Genomic DNA, 13,859 nt, shown 5'->3' with positions numbered 1-13,859 from the left:
ATTGGTCAGCAAGTCGACTCTGATTGGCTGAGGTGTTGCCATGGAGAAGGCAACATGAGCTATAGGTTCCTCATGATTCCAGATAATTCAAAAAAGGCACAAGGCTTGAAAATATTCCTTTTGTTTGCACAGGACGGGTCCCTGCGTATGAATGTATGTTGTTTCTAATGAGCGTAAATGAGTCATGCTACGAGCTTGACTGATTATCTTAAATTGGTAGCTATTGGTGCACTCAGGATTGTTCAGCAAGTGCTGATCAAATTGTGGAATCACATCTAACAGTAGGTGTTTTGTTTTGGGCTTTGCAAGCGCAGGCTGGTTGAGTACAGTCCGTACTCTGCCTATTACAAAAAGCCAGAGGAATATGTTATTTGATTCAATCAGCCAATCATTGGGACATACAGCCTACATACCTGGCATCTTACCCACCCTGAAATTCATACACAATGTTGCTGAATTGTGCGGTAAGCAGAATGTCTTTCTGGACTTACAGTAGCATCCTGTTAATGGGAAATATTACTCGCATTGCCACTGCATAGTAGCAGCATCAAATGGCTTGCTTAACCTGCTGTTCAGATTTTTGAGCTATTTTGCCTTTCCATGGTAATTTGTGGTAGACCTGGCATTTTTCAGGTCCAAAAGCGGTGGTCTTTGGCCATTTGATGTACTTGATATATTTGGCCTTTATTATACAATGAACAATGATCCGATCAGGATAGCCATTGTCCTGCAGGATAGCTTTGATGTGGTCTCTTTTTGCATTGAGCTCACAAAGTGAGCAAATAGCTAGAGCCCTATTTAAGGTCAATCTTATAGTGTGCGCACGCGTGCGGAGCTATAGGAATCCCAAAGCTTCAGCAATATGTCTCTCTTTTCAGCAATAAACACATTAGTAATTATACACAGTACACCACATGTGATCTAACTAAGTTTTGATATACATTGAGCATAACTTCTCTATTTCATACAGCCATCCTTCATTTAACACTCCTAATGTGTTCCTAAATAGTACCCTGTTAAATGAAAACGTACTAAATGAAAATCATTTTCCCATATAATATAGACGTGTACATTCCTGACCTGTAATTTTTACATTAAAAACCCCTTTTGCCTGCCTTGAACCTAACTGGCCCAAAAATCCTCTTACTAATTCTAAATAACTTACAAACTCTTAACTTACTAGCTCTTAATAACTTACTAATTCTTTCAGCTTAACTCCCACTTGCCATTTTCCCCTACTAGCTTGCCACCTCTCCTGACTCACCACTTCTCTTGACTCACTGCTGCCCTCCCTGACCCTCCTGCTTTCTGACTCTACTGCTTGCCGCATCCATCCCTGATCCTCCCAAGTTCCCGACCCTCCCCTTCGCTGCTTCCCTGCCTGACCCTCCCAACTACCTGACCATCTTGCTTGGCATCCCGCTTGCGAGGGCTCTGGAGAAGGCCGGCAAGAGGGAAGAAGCAATGGAGTGAGAGGAGCTGCGAACGGCAGGGTCCGCGAGGGAAGTGGTGAGCAGAAGAGGCGGTGAGTGGGAGGGAAGTGGCGATCGAGAGGGTTGGGGAGGGAAGCAGTGAGGGGGAAGAAGCAGTGAGTGGAAGGGTCGGGGAGATAAGTGGCGAGTGGGAGGGAGGCAGTGAGCAAGAGGGAAGCAGCGAGTGGGAGAATCAGGGATGGAAGTGGCGAGCATAAGAGATGCAGTGAGTGGAAGATTCAGAGGGCAGAATTTTCCGTGTGCCGGGCGGGTGGGCCTGACCTAATCGCAGGCGGGCGCGATTGCTGCCAGCGATCGGGGCCACACCACCATTTTATGTGGGCAGGCCAATTAAGGCCCGCCCAGCGTGATGTCCACCGGGAAACGCTATGCCCTCCCTGTGTGGGCGGGGGAAATCCCTGAAATCGAGAGTGCGCTCTTTCGCGCATGCGCACGAAAAAGCGCACTCATCTCCCTGAGGCTAAGTACAGCCTCAGGGAGATTGCCTCGATTTTTAAAAATATTAAAAATAGAAAAAAAAATTCCCTTACATGTCCCCTCATGTGACAATGTCACATGAGTTGGGACATGTTCATAATTTACATAACAACTTTATTACAATTTTTAAAACCCTACATGAAACCTCATCCCGCCGCTGGATGAGGTTTCATGTTTTTTTCTAGTTGCCGCTGGGGCTCCTGTCCAACCCACCAACCTTAAGGTTGGATGGGCAGGTCCTTCAATTGCTTAATTGATCCTGTCAATGGCCTCAAGTGGCCATCGACAGGTCGGCGGGCCCGCAGCTGATTTTGCTGCACCCCCACCTTCCTGAAAATTTAATTGGGGCGGGATGACGTCGGGGATTCCGTCTGACATCATCCCGTGTCATTTTACGCGCCGGCGAGCTGGCCCTGCCCCCCCACTCGCCGACGGCAAAATTCTGCCCAGACAGTGGGAGGCAAATGGCAAGTGGGAGGGTCAGCGAGCGGGGGAGAAGAGGTGAGCAGGAGGGTCAATGAGTGAGCCACAGGAAAGACAAGTACAAGGGGCCAGGGCCGTGCATTGAATTACCGCTGCCTTAAATCATTAACAGCGGGCAGAACAAAATATTTGTTAAAATTTGCACCTCTGAAACCTGTTAAAACATACATGTCACTCAAAGCTTTGAAGACATATGTTGTAGGGTCTGTGAAGACAACCCGAAAAAGAGCTGTCCAATAAAAAAGATAGCATCTGTCAATGGAGTTTTAAGATAGTGTTCTGAAACTTTAGTAAGCCTAAAAAACACTATTCAGTGCTTTTTTACTTCAGAGCACAGTATCATTCAGATTATATTACTCTGTAAGACTCAATTTTCTGCAGTCAATTTTTAAAGGTTTCAGTGTTAATTTTTTTATATCATTTATTAAGAATATTCCACATTATTTATGCAGCCTGTCACAAGACCCAACAATCAGAGTGCTCTGCCTTTTGTTGATGCCCCATTCCAGTCTGTATGAAAGCAAGGTTTTCTGTTAAAATGGACTAGTGCACAAGCAGTGGCTTGGAAAATATTTACAATATATTTACAATTATGTTAACAAGGTAGGCTTGTGCTTCTTCTATTGATTGTGAAAAGCACATCTTTCATTTGAACCCAAATTAGAACTGCCTTCATATTTTCCTGTTTTGCTTGTCATTCATTGGGCTTTCATCCATAAAGATGCAATTTTGTGGCCCTGCTTGATTTGATTAGAGTGGATATCAAGGAAAACTAAATCTCGTCTCCTCTGCCATCCTTTCAGTTGTGCATGTGTGCCAGACAACAATTACTTGAGAAGTTAATCAGTACTAGATTTTGAAGAAAGGAAGCAGTTTTTGTATGCAGCCTGCAGCACATAAAACACTTCTTAAACCCTCCAATAGAGTAAAAGTCTACATGTCTACCATGTCTATTCAAAGAAATGAATAGAGGCTAAATGGGATGATGTGCTTCAGAATTCATTTGCATTTATTTGCTCATCTATATTTCTGCTCCTTGACAGAGCAAAAAAAAATCCAGCCTGCTTTTGCTAATATGTTGCTGTGAATATGCACTACAATCTGAAGGAGGGGGAAGGCGGTATCTTTTTTTAAAAGAAGCTTAATAACTGACTATCTGAAAGTATTATTATATTTTCAGCACAAATATTATTGCATTTCATAAGTGACTTGTTTTATAAATCCAAATGAATCTTATAAATCTATATATTTTCATGAGAAAAGTTTTTTTTACCATGTATTGTATTGGTGTCCTTATTTAAGGAAGGACGTAAATACATTGGAAGCAGTTCAGAGGAGGTTTACTAAACTAATACCTGAATTGGGTGGGTTATCTTCCGAGGGAAGGTTCGACAGGCTAGGCTTGTATCCGCTGGAGTTTAGAAGAGTAAGAGACGACTTAATTGAAACATGCAAAATCCAGAGGGGCCTTGACACGGTCGATGTGGAGAGGATGTTTCCTCTTGTGGGAGAATCTAATACTAGGGGCCATTGTTTAAAAATAAGGGGTCATCCATTTAGGACAGAGATGAGGAGAAAGTTTTTCTCTGAGGGTTATGAGTCTTTGGAACTCCTTCCTCAAAAGGCGCTTGAAGCAGAGTCTTTGAATATTTTTAAGGCAGAGGTAGATAGATTCTTGATAAGAAAGGGGGTGAAAGGTTATCGGGGGTGGGCGGGAATATGGAGTTGAGGTTACAATCAGATCAGCCATGATCTTATTGAATAGCAGAGCAGACTTGACCTAGGAGTGACCTACTCCTGCTCCTTGTTCATATGTTCGTATCTTTTTATGGATTTTACCAGACACCCAAACAGGAAACAAAAAACAGTTAAATAAAATCACTTAAAGATGTTTATGTGGAACAAATCAAAGATTAGAACATAGATATGGGGTGAAGATAGAAACTAAAATATTTTTGAATTTCTTTGAAAAATTATTAAAAATATTGGCTTAAAACATCTACTAATTATTATTATAACAGCATTCCACGAGTGTAAAGTTGTTTTTTAGGGCAAGTTCTGTTGTCCATCAAATTTTATTAATCACATGACTGTTATAAACCCAGTTACACCTGATTGTTCAAGGTGTAACTTTTCCTGGGGTTTCTAACAGGATGTGAGAAAATGAAAGTTGAAATTTTCACTGATTTCATGATTGCTGGCTTAGTTGGTGGTGGCATGACGGGGAGGGGTGGTGGTGGGGGCTAGTGCTGGAGGGAGGGCAATGGTCACAGCACAGCCTGTGTTGGAGCATTAAATGACAAGCTGCAACGTTAGGCTTTCCATTGCTAATCTGCACATGCCCAAAGTTCTGAAGCTGTGGTCAGTTTCAGATTGGAAATGATGGTGAACTCAAAGTCCAGGCCATTATTTCCCTATCTGTGGCCATCCTTCAGTTTTGTTCACTTACTTTCTCTAGAATACTTCTTTTCACATTGAATCAACTGCATCTGGATATTGAGAGCTTCCTTACACCTTATTTTAGTCTTGTTTTCTGTCCTGCCAATTTCACAGTTTAGTGTGAGGATTCAGTCAAGGTACTGTTCAGGCTGTCATGTGATGTTAATCTACAAGTGCCATACGTTTGGAATTCTGAGACCATTTACTGTTTTATAAATGTATATGGCTGCTGTTTTTTCTTCATAATGGTATCAATCTATCAATGCAATTTCATATTTCATAAGTCTTTATCATGTTGCCTGAAAAGCCTCCTAGATGCAAATGTAAACATTTCCAGAATCTTCCTTAACATTCGGTAACAACAAATATTGTTGCTTGAAGTTGTCACTAAATATATTACTACAAATCATAATTTATGGATAGATAATAAATACCTCCACTTTATTGTGATTCTTTAACCTTTAGCAGAAATTGGGCATTAATTTCTGTCCATGTATTTTTAAAATTCTATTTGTACAGTACTAAAAGTATGTTGGGGCAACAGCTTCCATTAATTTATTACTATATATACATTACAACCGATCAATGTTTTTATTCAAGTAAAAACACTGCTTCCGGATTTCATTGATACAGGTACTTAATAAGTAACAAAGCCAGGTAGGGGCACTGAAAAATGAAGGTCAATTAGAAATAATATTTCTTTTAAATATGGGTGGAAGGTTGATCAACCCTTTGTATTGATTTGTTTTGTTTCAGGCACAGAACACTCGAGTCAGTTTCTTTATAAATGGCTTAGAGGAAGACAACACTGCTTTCGATACACAGCTTCTCACTGAACAAATTTCAGATGCAACCACCAATGCTGTTATATGGATTGGACAAAGTTTGAATGGTGCGACTGCAATAAGCTTTAAGAACCGAACATTAACCTTACATTTCCATTAGGCATTATAGCTGCTGAATCTGTTAACATTTATCAGTGGTAGATTTACAAACACATGTGGTCTGAGCCATGCCCCGTTTCACAATGTCACAGTTTCTTAACGGTAATCAAAAAGGAGCTTAGCAGTTACTATAAAAACAACTCTATTCAATCTATTTCCAGACTTCTGTTGTTTAAACTGTTTTTAAGTCAGTATGTTGTGCACTATGAATACACTTTAATGAATAACAGAAGTTGTGAAAGAGTTCTGGTTGAATTGGGCCTTTGAAATATCCAACACTTATAACAGTTTTAACTACAGTAGGTGAACATAAGCACATTGATTTGCTTTTTAATCCTGATAACTGGTTTTGATTTGATTGTGGAGTACAGTTACTATTTAAGAAGAGCTATTTTCAAATTAGTGAACACGACCAGAGTTAATTATAATTTTGCGATAAAACTGTTACATGGAATCTTACACTTTTAACTGGTGGCTTTAATGCAAAGATAATACAAAATGCCCACAATTGACAGACACTAAAAGTACTAGTAGTTAGACTGGACCAATGCTCACGATGTGAGTACTACAAGTACATTGCAAATTGGTGGTTTTGTGACTTTCATTTCCTAATTATTTGCGTGCTCTGACCTTCTTGTTACTTGCTTGGCCCATTTGATATTATTTCACATTATTAAAAATAGACAGAATTGACTGGAATGGTAAGTTTGGTACTGGCTGATTTGGGAAGCATAGATTCCAAAAAGTCTTCTGGGAAGGTAGGGACATCCCTCCATATTATACGGTTTAAATGTAATTATTTTATATCCTTAATCTAATAAATACCAGGTTTCCCCAAAGCCTCAGTTGTACAACATCCTACCCAGGAAATCTGACCATTTATATTTTATAGGTTTGGACAGTATGAGAGCAGCACTTAAGTGGAACCATGTGACCTTTGAGTACTGCTCTACCTATTTTTGCATTCGCCTGAAGCAGGCATTAAGCTGTTTGAACATGCTAATCCTAGTACTAATGCCTGTTTTAGGACCATACTCCCAAAGCCAACATAAAATGACTGAACATGTACTGTGCATGCTCCGCTCAGTCTACATTGCCCTAGTCAGTAGCCCTTAAAAGAAATTGTTAGCTTTCAACTAAAAGACAAGTAACATTATTATTGTATGGAGCTTCTCTTGCTGCCCGCTAGGGCTTGTCTATCACCACACCCCCCCGCCCCACCACCATTCCCAACCTCACCCCGAGAATCTGTCCACGGGCTGCTTTGGATTTGAGCCAGACATGTTTGCTGAGGTCACAATACTGAACAAAATTGGGATGCCCAATTGGTGTTGCATCTTACTGGTTTTATGTTGATGAAGTCAGTGACCCAATTTTCGACAAACTTCAGGCTGATGTTCTTGCCTGAGATTTCTAAGCATGAAACCTGATTTGCACTGATTCCTGGCATTAACTAAATTTCTTGACCAAAGAGAGAGAGAGATTTGGGTCAGAGAGAGGGTGGGGAGAGAAATGAGGAGATTGAGAGAGAGTAAAGAGATTTGAGTTCAGACATTAAATCAGGGTGGGAGTCGTGTGTCAAACCTTTACAGTGTGAGGCCTAGGAGATTTTAACTCCCTGATTTCATCTGCACAGCTTCAGTCATGTTACTGCTTGAAACTAATTGCAAGTGACCATTGCTGATGTGCAGAAGCTCAGTGTTGGATGGCAGGAGGTTGCCATTAGGGACCAAAGGAATATTCCCTGCCACTCGTGTCATTTGGAGCAAGTAAACATTGAAGCCTTGGCTTTCATTGTGGTACCTGGAGAAGCACTGCTGCTCTTACTGGCCCCCTGAGAAAAGTTAGAAAAAACAAAAGTAAGAAGATTTACTTTTTTGACACTCTTCTAGCCATAGCTTCTCTTCCAGCTTGGTGGATCTGATAGGAAAGCTATAATTGCTTCCCCACTTAGACCCAGTGTTAAAATAGCAGTCAGGCTCTGATGATAATATCAGACATATCCAATAAGTGTATTTAAAGATGGACCCCACTGGTTTTAGCTATTCACCTGCCAAGTTTCTACCGAGTGGGCAGGGATAAAAATTTCTTTAATATTATTGTCAGTTTATCTTGAATATAAACACCAGCTCAGTTTTTAATTTCACTAATTATCCACTTGTGTTTGGTTAATAGTTTGAAAAAGTAATTCGAGATTTTTTACACCCATGACACATAATTGCTAACACCACTGAGAGAGAGTGAGCTAGGTAGATAGAAAATAAAGACATGCAAGGGCTTTCACCATTCTATTGTTTTCTTTTTAAAGTAAGATGAATTTTTAAAGCAAACCAAACCTCTATTATAAAAACAGGTAGAAAGGGAGAGAGGGAGGAAATAGGTAGATGACGAGGGGGCTTGTAGCTTCTTTCCACCTGCCCTTTGAGACATAGGTGGGAGTGAAGGGGATGGGTAAAATTTAAGCATTAGGTGAACAACAACAGACCAAGGGGAGGGGATGATATGGAGGTTGAACAGATAGTTTAAGGAAGAAGAGATAGGGATAGTGAATGGGTAATAGAAATAATAAGGAATAGTGGAGAGGTGAAGGAGTGGAGGATGCAACAGGCGTATGGAGTAGCATGTGCTGGGGGAGGCAATGGGGAGTTGCCAAGGGCTATATTTTCTCCAGAACCACACCCCAAATTTAGGCTGCAGCCATGGGTCATTCCTGCCCTCACCCCACTATGTATTGCCACGTACCAGCCCTATGCAAAAGAAAGAAGCTATAAAAAAAAAGAGAGGAGCAGAAGCGGACAAAGAGAGAAGCAAAAGAAAAGGTTAGCTGTAAAGAAGCAGAAGAGAAGACCAGAGGAGGCATGGGGCAAGGGTTGGGTCCAGCTGCCCACACTTTTCTGATCAGGGCCATCTAGTATTAGTGGAAGAGCTCCAGAGAAGGAGATATGTCCTGTACCCTGTTGGCCATCGAAATCCACCTGCAACAACCAAGAAGGGCTGGATACAAAATGTGGCTGCGGTGAGCACAGCAGGAGAACATGAACATTCCTGGATTCAATGCCGGAAAAGGTTCAGTGACCTGCTGCATTTTGGCAAGGTGAGCTTGGCTCATCCATAAAGACGTCCAAGGGAAGGGCATGCAGCTAAAGTGTGAGACTTGGCACATACCTCTGCTTCAGCATTGAGGCTTGTATGTGTAAGTAGCTCATATATCTGTGCGCAGAACAGATGTAAATGAGCTCTGTGATGCACAGGTGCAGTGAAAAGAAATGTCCTTGTATGCACAATATATCAGGCTAACGTAAATTCATGTTGTCATTGGAGTTTAAAAGGATGAAGAATGCTAAGGAGATGCCTCGGACTGGGGGTGGGTCAGCTTTGCTTAGACCCATTCAGGTGGTTGAAAAGATGACCATGGAGATTATGAGGGTGCCTGAACAGCTGTTTGTTGGTGATGGTGAATCGCCGGTAGCAGGTGATAAAAGTGGTGTTGAAAGCACCTTGGCACAATGTGGTAATGGTGGAGGTCATGCTACCACTTCACTGAGCATAAGGATACATTGGCATGAGAAGGAGTGCAAGGATGGGGTTGCATCATACTGGCAGTGTGAGCATGGTGAGGCACAATAGCATGTATCAGAGTGTGCTTTCCCAATGAGAATGACTCCTTTTGTATCTCACACAGTTGCCAGCGCTGCTTGCTCACCTCCTCCCCCGCCATTGCAGATCATCCCTTGGGCATGAAGAGGAGGAAGAGATGTCTGAGGACACAGAATCACATCTTACAAACCCACATTCTGCCAACTCAGATGCCAGGACATTGGATGGATGTTGCACATGTGTAGAGTTGGTGGCACAGGGTGAGGGGTACAGCACCAGAACATAGGAGGAGGTGTTGGAGCCAGAGATATCTGTGTACATTCCCCTTGGAGAAGGGAGGAAAGTCATGATGATACTCCACTGGGCAGGAACGTCGAGCCTCAGGAGTCACCTTTGAGGCATAGCGTTTGTCCAATCAGCAGCAGATGTGTGGATATCAGGCAAAATCCCCTGAGGCAGTGGAAGCTCTCGGTCTGCGAATGGAGGAGTCCATTGCGGTCATGAGCTCCACATTGTCCCAGAGACTCAACTGCATAAGCTCTGAATATGAGAGCTTGGCCACTCATGGACAAACACATGCAACAACACTTGAAGTGGATACAAAAGTATCTTGGCTGGGAAAGGATGCAAGTATCCCTCAGTAGCCTGTACCTTCTGACCACCCTCTGGTCTCCGAATGCTCACATTCATTAGCTTCCATGACCTCTATGTGCAAGGGTGCTATGCTCATCTTCTGTCTCCCTAAGCACAAAGTGCAATGCACCCTTCTTCCAGGCACCTGGATGCATGAGTCAGTAGGGGAAGAAAAAACTGCCCTGCGAGTCCACCAGCCCATTCCAAACCCATGACCTCTATCACCTAGAAGGACAAGGGCAGCAGATGCGTGGGAACACCACCACCTTCAAGTTCCTGTCCAAGCCACACACCATTCTGACTTGGCGTTATATCACCATTCCTTTAATGTTGCTGGGTCAAAATCCTGGAACTCCCTACCTATCAACACTGGGTGTGCCTACATCCACATGAAATGCTGCGGTTCAAGAAGATGGCTCACTGCCACCTTCTCAATGTCAGTTAGGGATGGGCAAGAAAAATGCTGGCCTAGCCAGCGAATCCACATCCCGTGAAAGAATTAAAAACCCTCCTACACCTTTGGCTTCAGGCAAGACAGTTGGTTTTGAGTTTGTGCCAATTCTTGGGTAGTGAAGACAAATTTAAAGCTGTTTCCACATGGGTAATTGCACATCTTCAAAGGGGTACCCTGGCTATCCAAAGGAATGTACAAAGTTCAGTCTTGCTCTTACCAGGTCTACACTGCACACTGTGGGATTCACACTCCTAGGCTATCAAAATCCGACTTGAGTAGAAATAGCTGATGATTTAAATGGCCAGCTGTCTCTGTGAACCATGCATACACGAAATGTGCTGTGCCCTGGTTGCTGCTGCCACGAAAATGGGAAGTGACGTGTTCTTGGGGGGTGGGCGCTGGCAGGGCTTGTGATTGAAGGGCTCATCCGCCATTTTCACCACAGCGGAGAGGCTCTCCATTGTGCTGAATATCCAGGCCAAAGAGTGACAAAGGCAGAAGAGATAAAACGGAGATAGAATCAACAAAAAAACATTAGAGACAGGTAAGAGAGACAATATGGGTTGGAGTTTATGGCCCCCACCAGGTGTGTTGGCCTGGAGGCACAAGAAATACAAGGGGTGTCAAGCCCAAGGCCTTCTGTCCCACTGCCTTCCTACTTAGCCTGGACTCTCATAATGCTGTGGGTGGGCAGGTGCCAAAATTGGCAGTCCATTGGCCATTTTTAAATAAATAATTAATGGCCAATTGAACTTGTTACCAAACCAATTGACCTGTATTTCATGCTGCCCATGCCATAAAATGTTTGGCATGAGTAGGCAGATGGGAGTGAAGAGCCTGCTATTGAAGATACTTTTGGAAGGGTGGGAAGGAAGGCAGGGCACAGCATTTGGAGTGGCACCATCTGAGCCCTGGGGGCAACCCTCCAAAGATGTTACCTCCTCCCTTTGTGCCTCCCTGACCTGGCCTCTAAAACCCGCCCTCCTTGTCCACCTCTTAAGGCCACCTGATCCCTCCCCACCCAAAAAGGCCAGGATTACTTGGCTCTAGCATCCATCTTTTCTTCTTCTTCTTGGGGCCTCCTTGCAGTCCCAGCAATGCCCATGACTCAGTTCTGGTGCTGGTGGAACTGCTAGTGCTGCCGGCCAATCAGATTGGCCGGCAGCCTTGAGGGCAGGTCTTTGTCTCACTCAGTGGTGGAAGTCCCACTCCCAGTTTGTTTAGCCTGCCGCCGCGCTCCTTTAGGGTCCATCGGCTGCCAGTTGCTTCTTGCATTGACGGGGAAATGAGCAATGCGTGAAATTTCACCCTAGGTTTGCAAGCTTATGATGCACACCATTATGGGAGTTTTGCTAATTATGCATCAAAATCTTGCATTGAGAACACACTAGCAGGAACCTGAGCCCTCTAGCGCCACTGGTGTGGCCACTATGGAAGCCATGTACTTAAAAAATGACAGCTGGAACACCTCCAGCATGTGTGTGCAGGAGCATGCGTGATGTCAAACAGCGCCTTGTGTTGATTTGGCACACAATCTACCATTTTGCACCACACAGGTACACTTAGAACCCTTTCTTAAACACTCCAAGCTGAACTTGCATTTAGCTGCACAAAGGGAAAAAAATAACAAGAGTGACATCACAAGACAGTGCGAGAGAGCGGCGGAAAGATCAGAACTAGCGCGAGTGCAGGGAAGCTTCAAAAAGTGACGTCAACACAAAGGTGAGAGCTGATTGGTGAGTGGTGTGTAAGTGTTTTTCTCCAGTTTAAAATAGATTAAGCTAAAGAAAGGTAAGGGTTCTAGGTTTTATTTGAAGTACATAAATAATTTAACGTTTTTTACTGTATTTAACTTACAGTAAGGGCTGTTTTTTCAACTAGAGGCATGGCAGGGCAGCTCAGTTCCGTGTTATGTACTGCCTGCAACATGGGGGAAATCCTAGACGCTCCTTACGCTCTGACCGACCACATGTGCGGGAAGTGCCACCAGCTGCAGCTACTTGAACTCCGAATTTCGGAGCTTGAGCGGCAGCTGGAGGCACTGAGGTGCATCCACGAGGCTGAGAGTTTCGTGGATAGCACATTTTTAGATGTGGTCACCCCACAGCTTACGGAAGTGCAGACAGAAAGGGAATGGGTGACCATCAGTCAGAAGAAAGGCGTCAGACAAGTAGTTAAATCCCCAGGGTGCATCTCGCTCGAGAACCATTATTCTGTGTTGGAAAACGGTGAGAGTGTCGGTTCCTCTGGGGAGTGCAGCCACGCTCGTGGCACTGTGAGTGGCTCAGCTGCACAGGTGGGGAGGAAAAAGAGGGGAAGAGCAATAGTGGTAGACTCGATAGTAAGGGGAACAGACAGGCGTTTCTGCAGCCATAGACGTGACTTCAGGATGGTATGTTGCCTCCCTGGCGCCAGGCTCAAGGATGTCACTGAACGGCTGCAGGGCATTCTAATGGGGGAGGGCAAACAGACAGAGATCATGGTCAATGGATATTTTTTGGGCTGGAGGAAGGTTTGTAGTGGAGTTCCCCAGGGGTCGGTATTGGGACCCTTGCTTTCCCTGATATATATTAATGATCTAGATCTTGGTGCAGGGGACAATTTCAAAGTTTGCGGTTGATACGAAGCTTGGGAGTGTTGTGAGCTGCAAGTAGGACGGTGTGGAACTTCAAGAGGACACAGACAAGTTGGTGGAGTGGGCAGTTAATAAAGCATATAGTATCCTGGGCTTTATTAATAGGGGCATAGAGTACAAGAGCAGGGGGGTTATGCTGAATTTATATAAGACCCTCATTAGACCTCAGCTGGAATATTGTGTACAGTTCTGGGCACCATATTATAGGAAGGATGGGAACACTTTGGAGAGAGTGCAGAAGAGGTTTACAAGAATGGTCCCAGGGATGAGAAACTTCCGCTATGAGGATAAATTGGAGAATTTGGGACTGTTTTCCTTGGAGAGGAGAATGCTAAGAGGAGACTTGATAGAAGTTTTCAAAATCATGAAGGGGCTGGACAGAGTAGATTGGGAGAAGCTGTTCCCAGTCGTAAAAGGAGCAAGAACGAGAGGGCACAGATTTAAAGTGACTTGCAAAAGAAGCAAATGTGACTTGAGAAAAAACTCTTTCACACAAGGAGTGGTTCGGGTCTGGAAAGCACTGCCTGGGAGTGTGGTGGAGGCAGGTTCAATTGAGGCATTCAAGGGGGCATTAAATGATTATTTGAATAGAAACAAGGTGCAGGGGTACGGGGGAAAGGCAGGGCAATGGCACTGGATCAAACTGCTCATTTGAAGAGCCAGTGCAGACATGATGGGCTGAATGGCTCCCATCTGTGCCGCTA

General features: G+C 43.7%; 1 protein-coding gene across 1 annotated transcript in view; it reads left to right on the top strand.

The window, feature by feature from the left end:
- Window positions 1-13,859, top strand: part of ush2a (Usher syndrome 2A (autosomal recessive, mild)) — a 1,183,552-nt gene that overhangs the window by 105,498 nt on the left and 1,064,195 nt on the right. Inside the window, exon 4 of the mRNA XM_078556364.1 lies at window positions 5,649-5,784. Coding sequence (XP_078412490.1) covers window positions 5,649-5,784 — 136 coding nt within the window. The remainder of the gene's footprint in view (window positions 1-5,648; window positions 5,785-13,859) is intronic.

This window comes from Cetorhinus maximus, chromosome 14 (genome assembly GCF_964194155.1).
Source record: "Cetorhinus maximus chromosome 14, sCetMax3.hap1.1, whole genome shotgun sequence".
Lineage (NCBI taxonomy): Eukaryota > Metazoa > Chordata > Chondrichthyes > Lamniformes > Cetorhinidae > Cetorhinus > Cetorhinus maximus.
The sequence above is the reverse complement of the archived record's forward strand: the minus strand, read 5'-3'. Positions and strand labels throughout refer to the sequence as shown.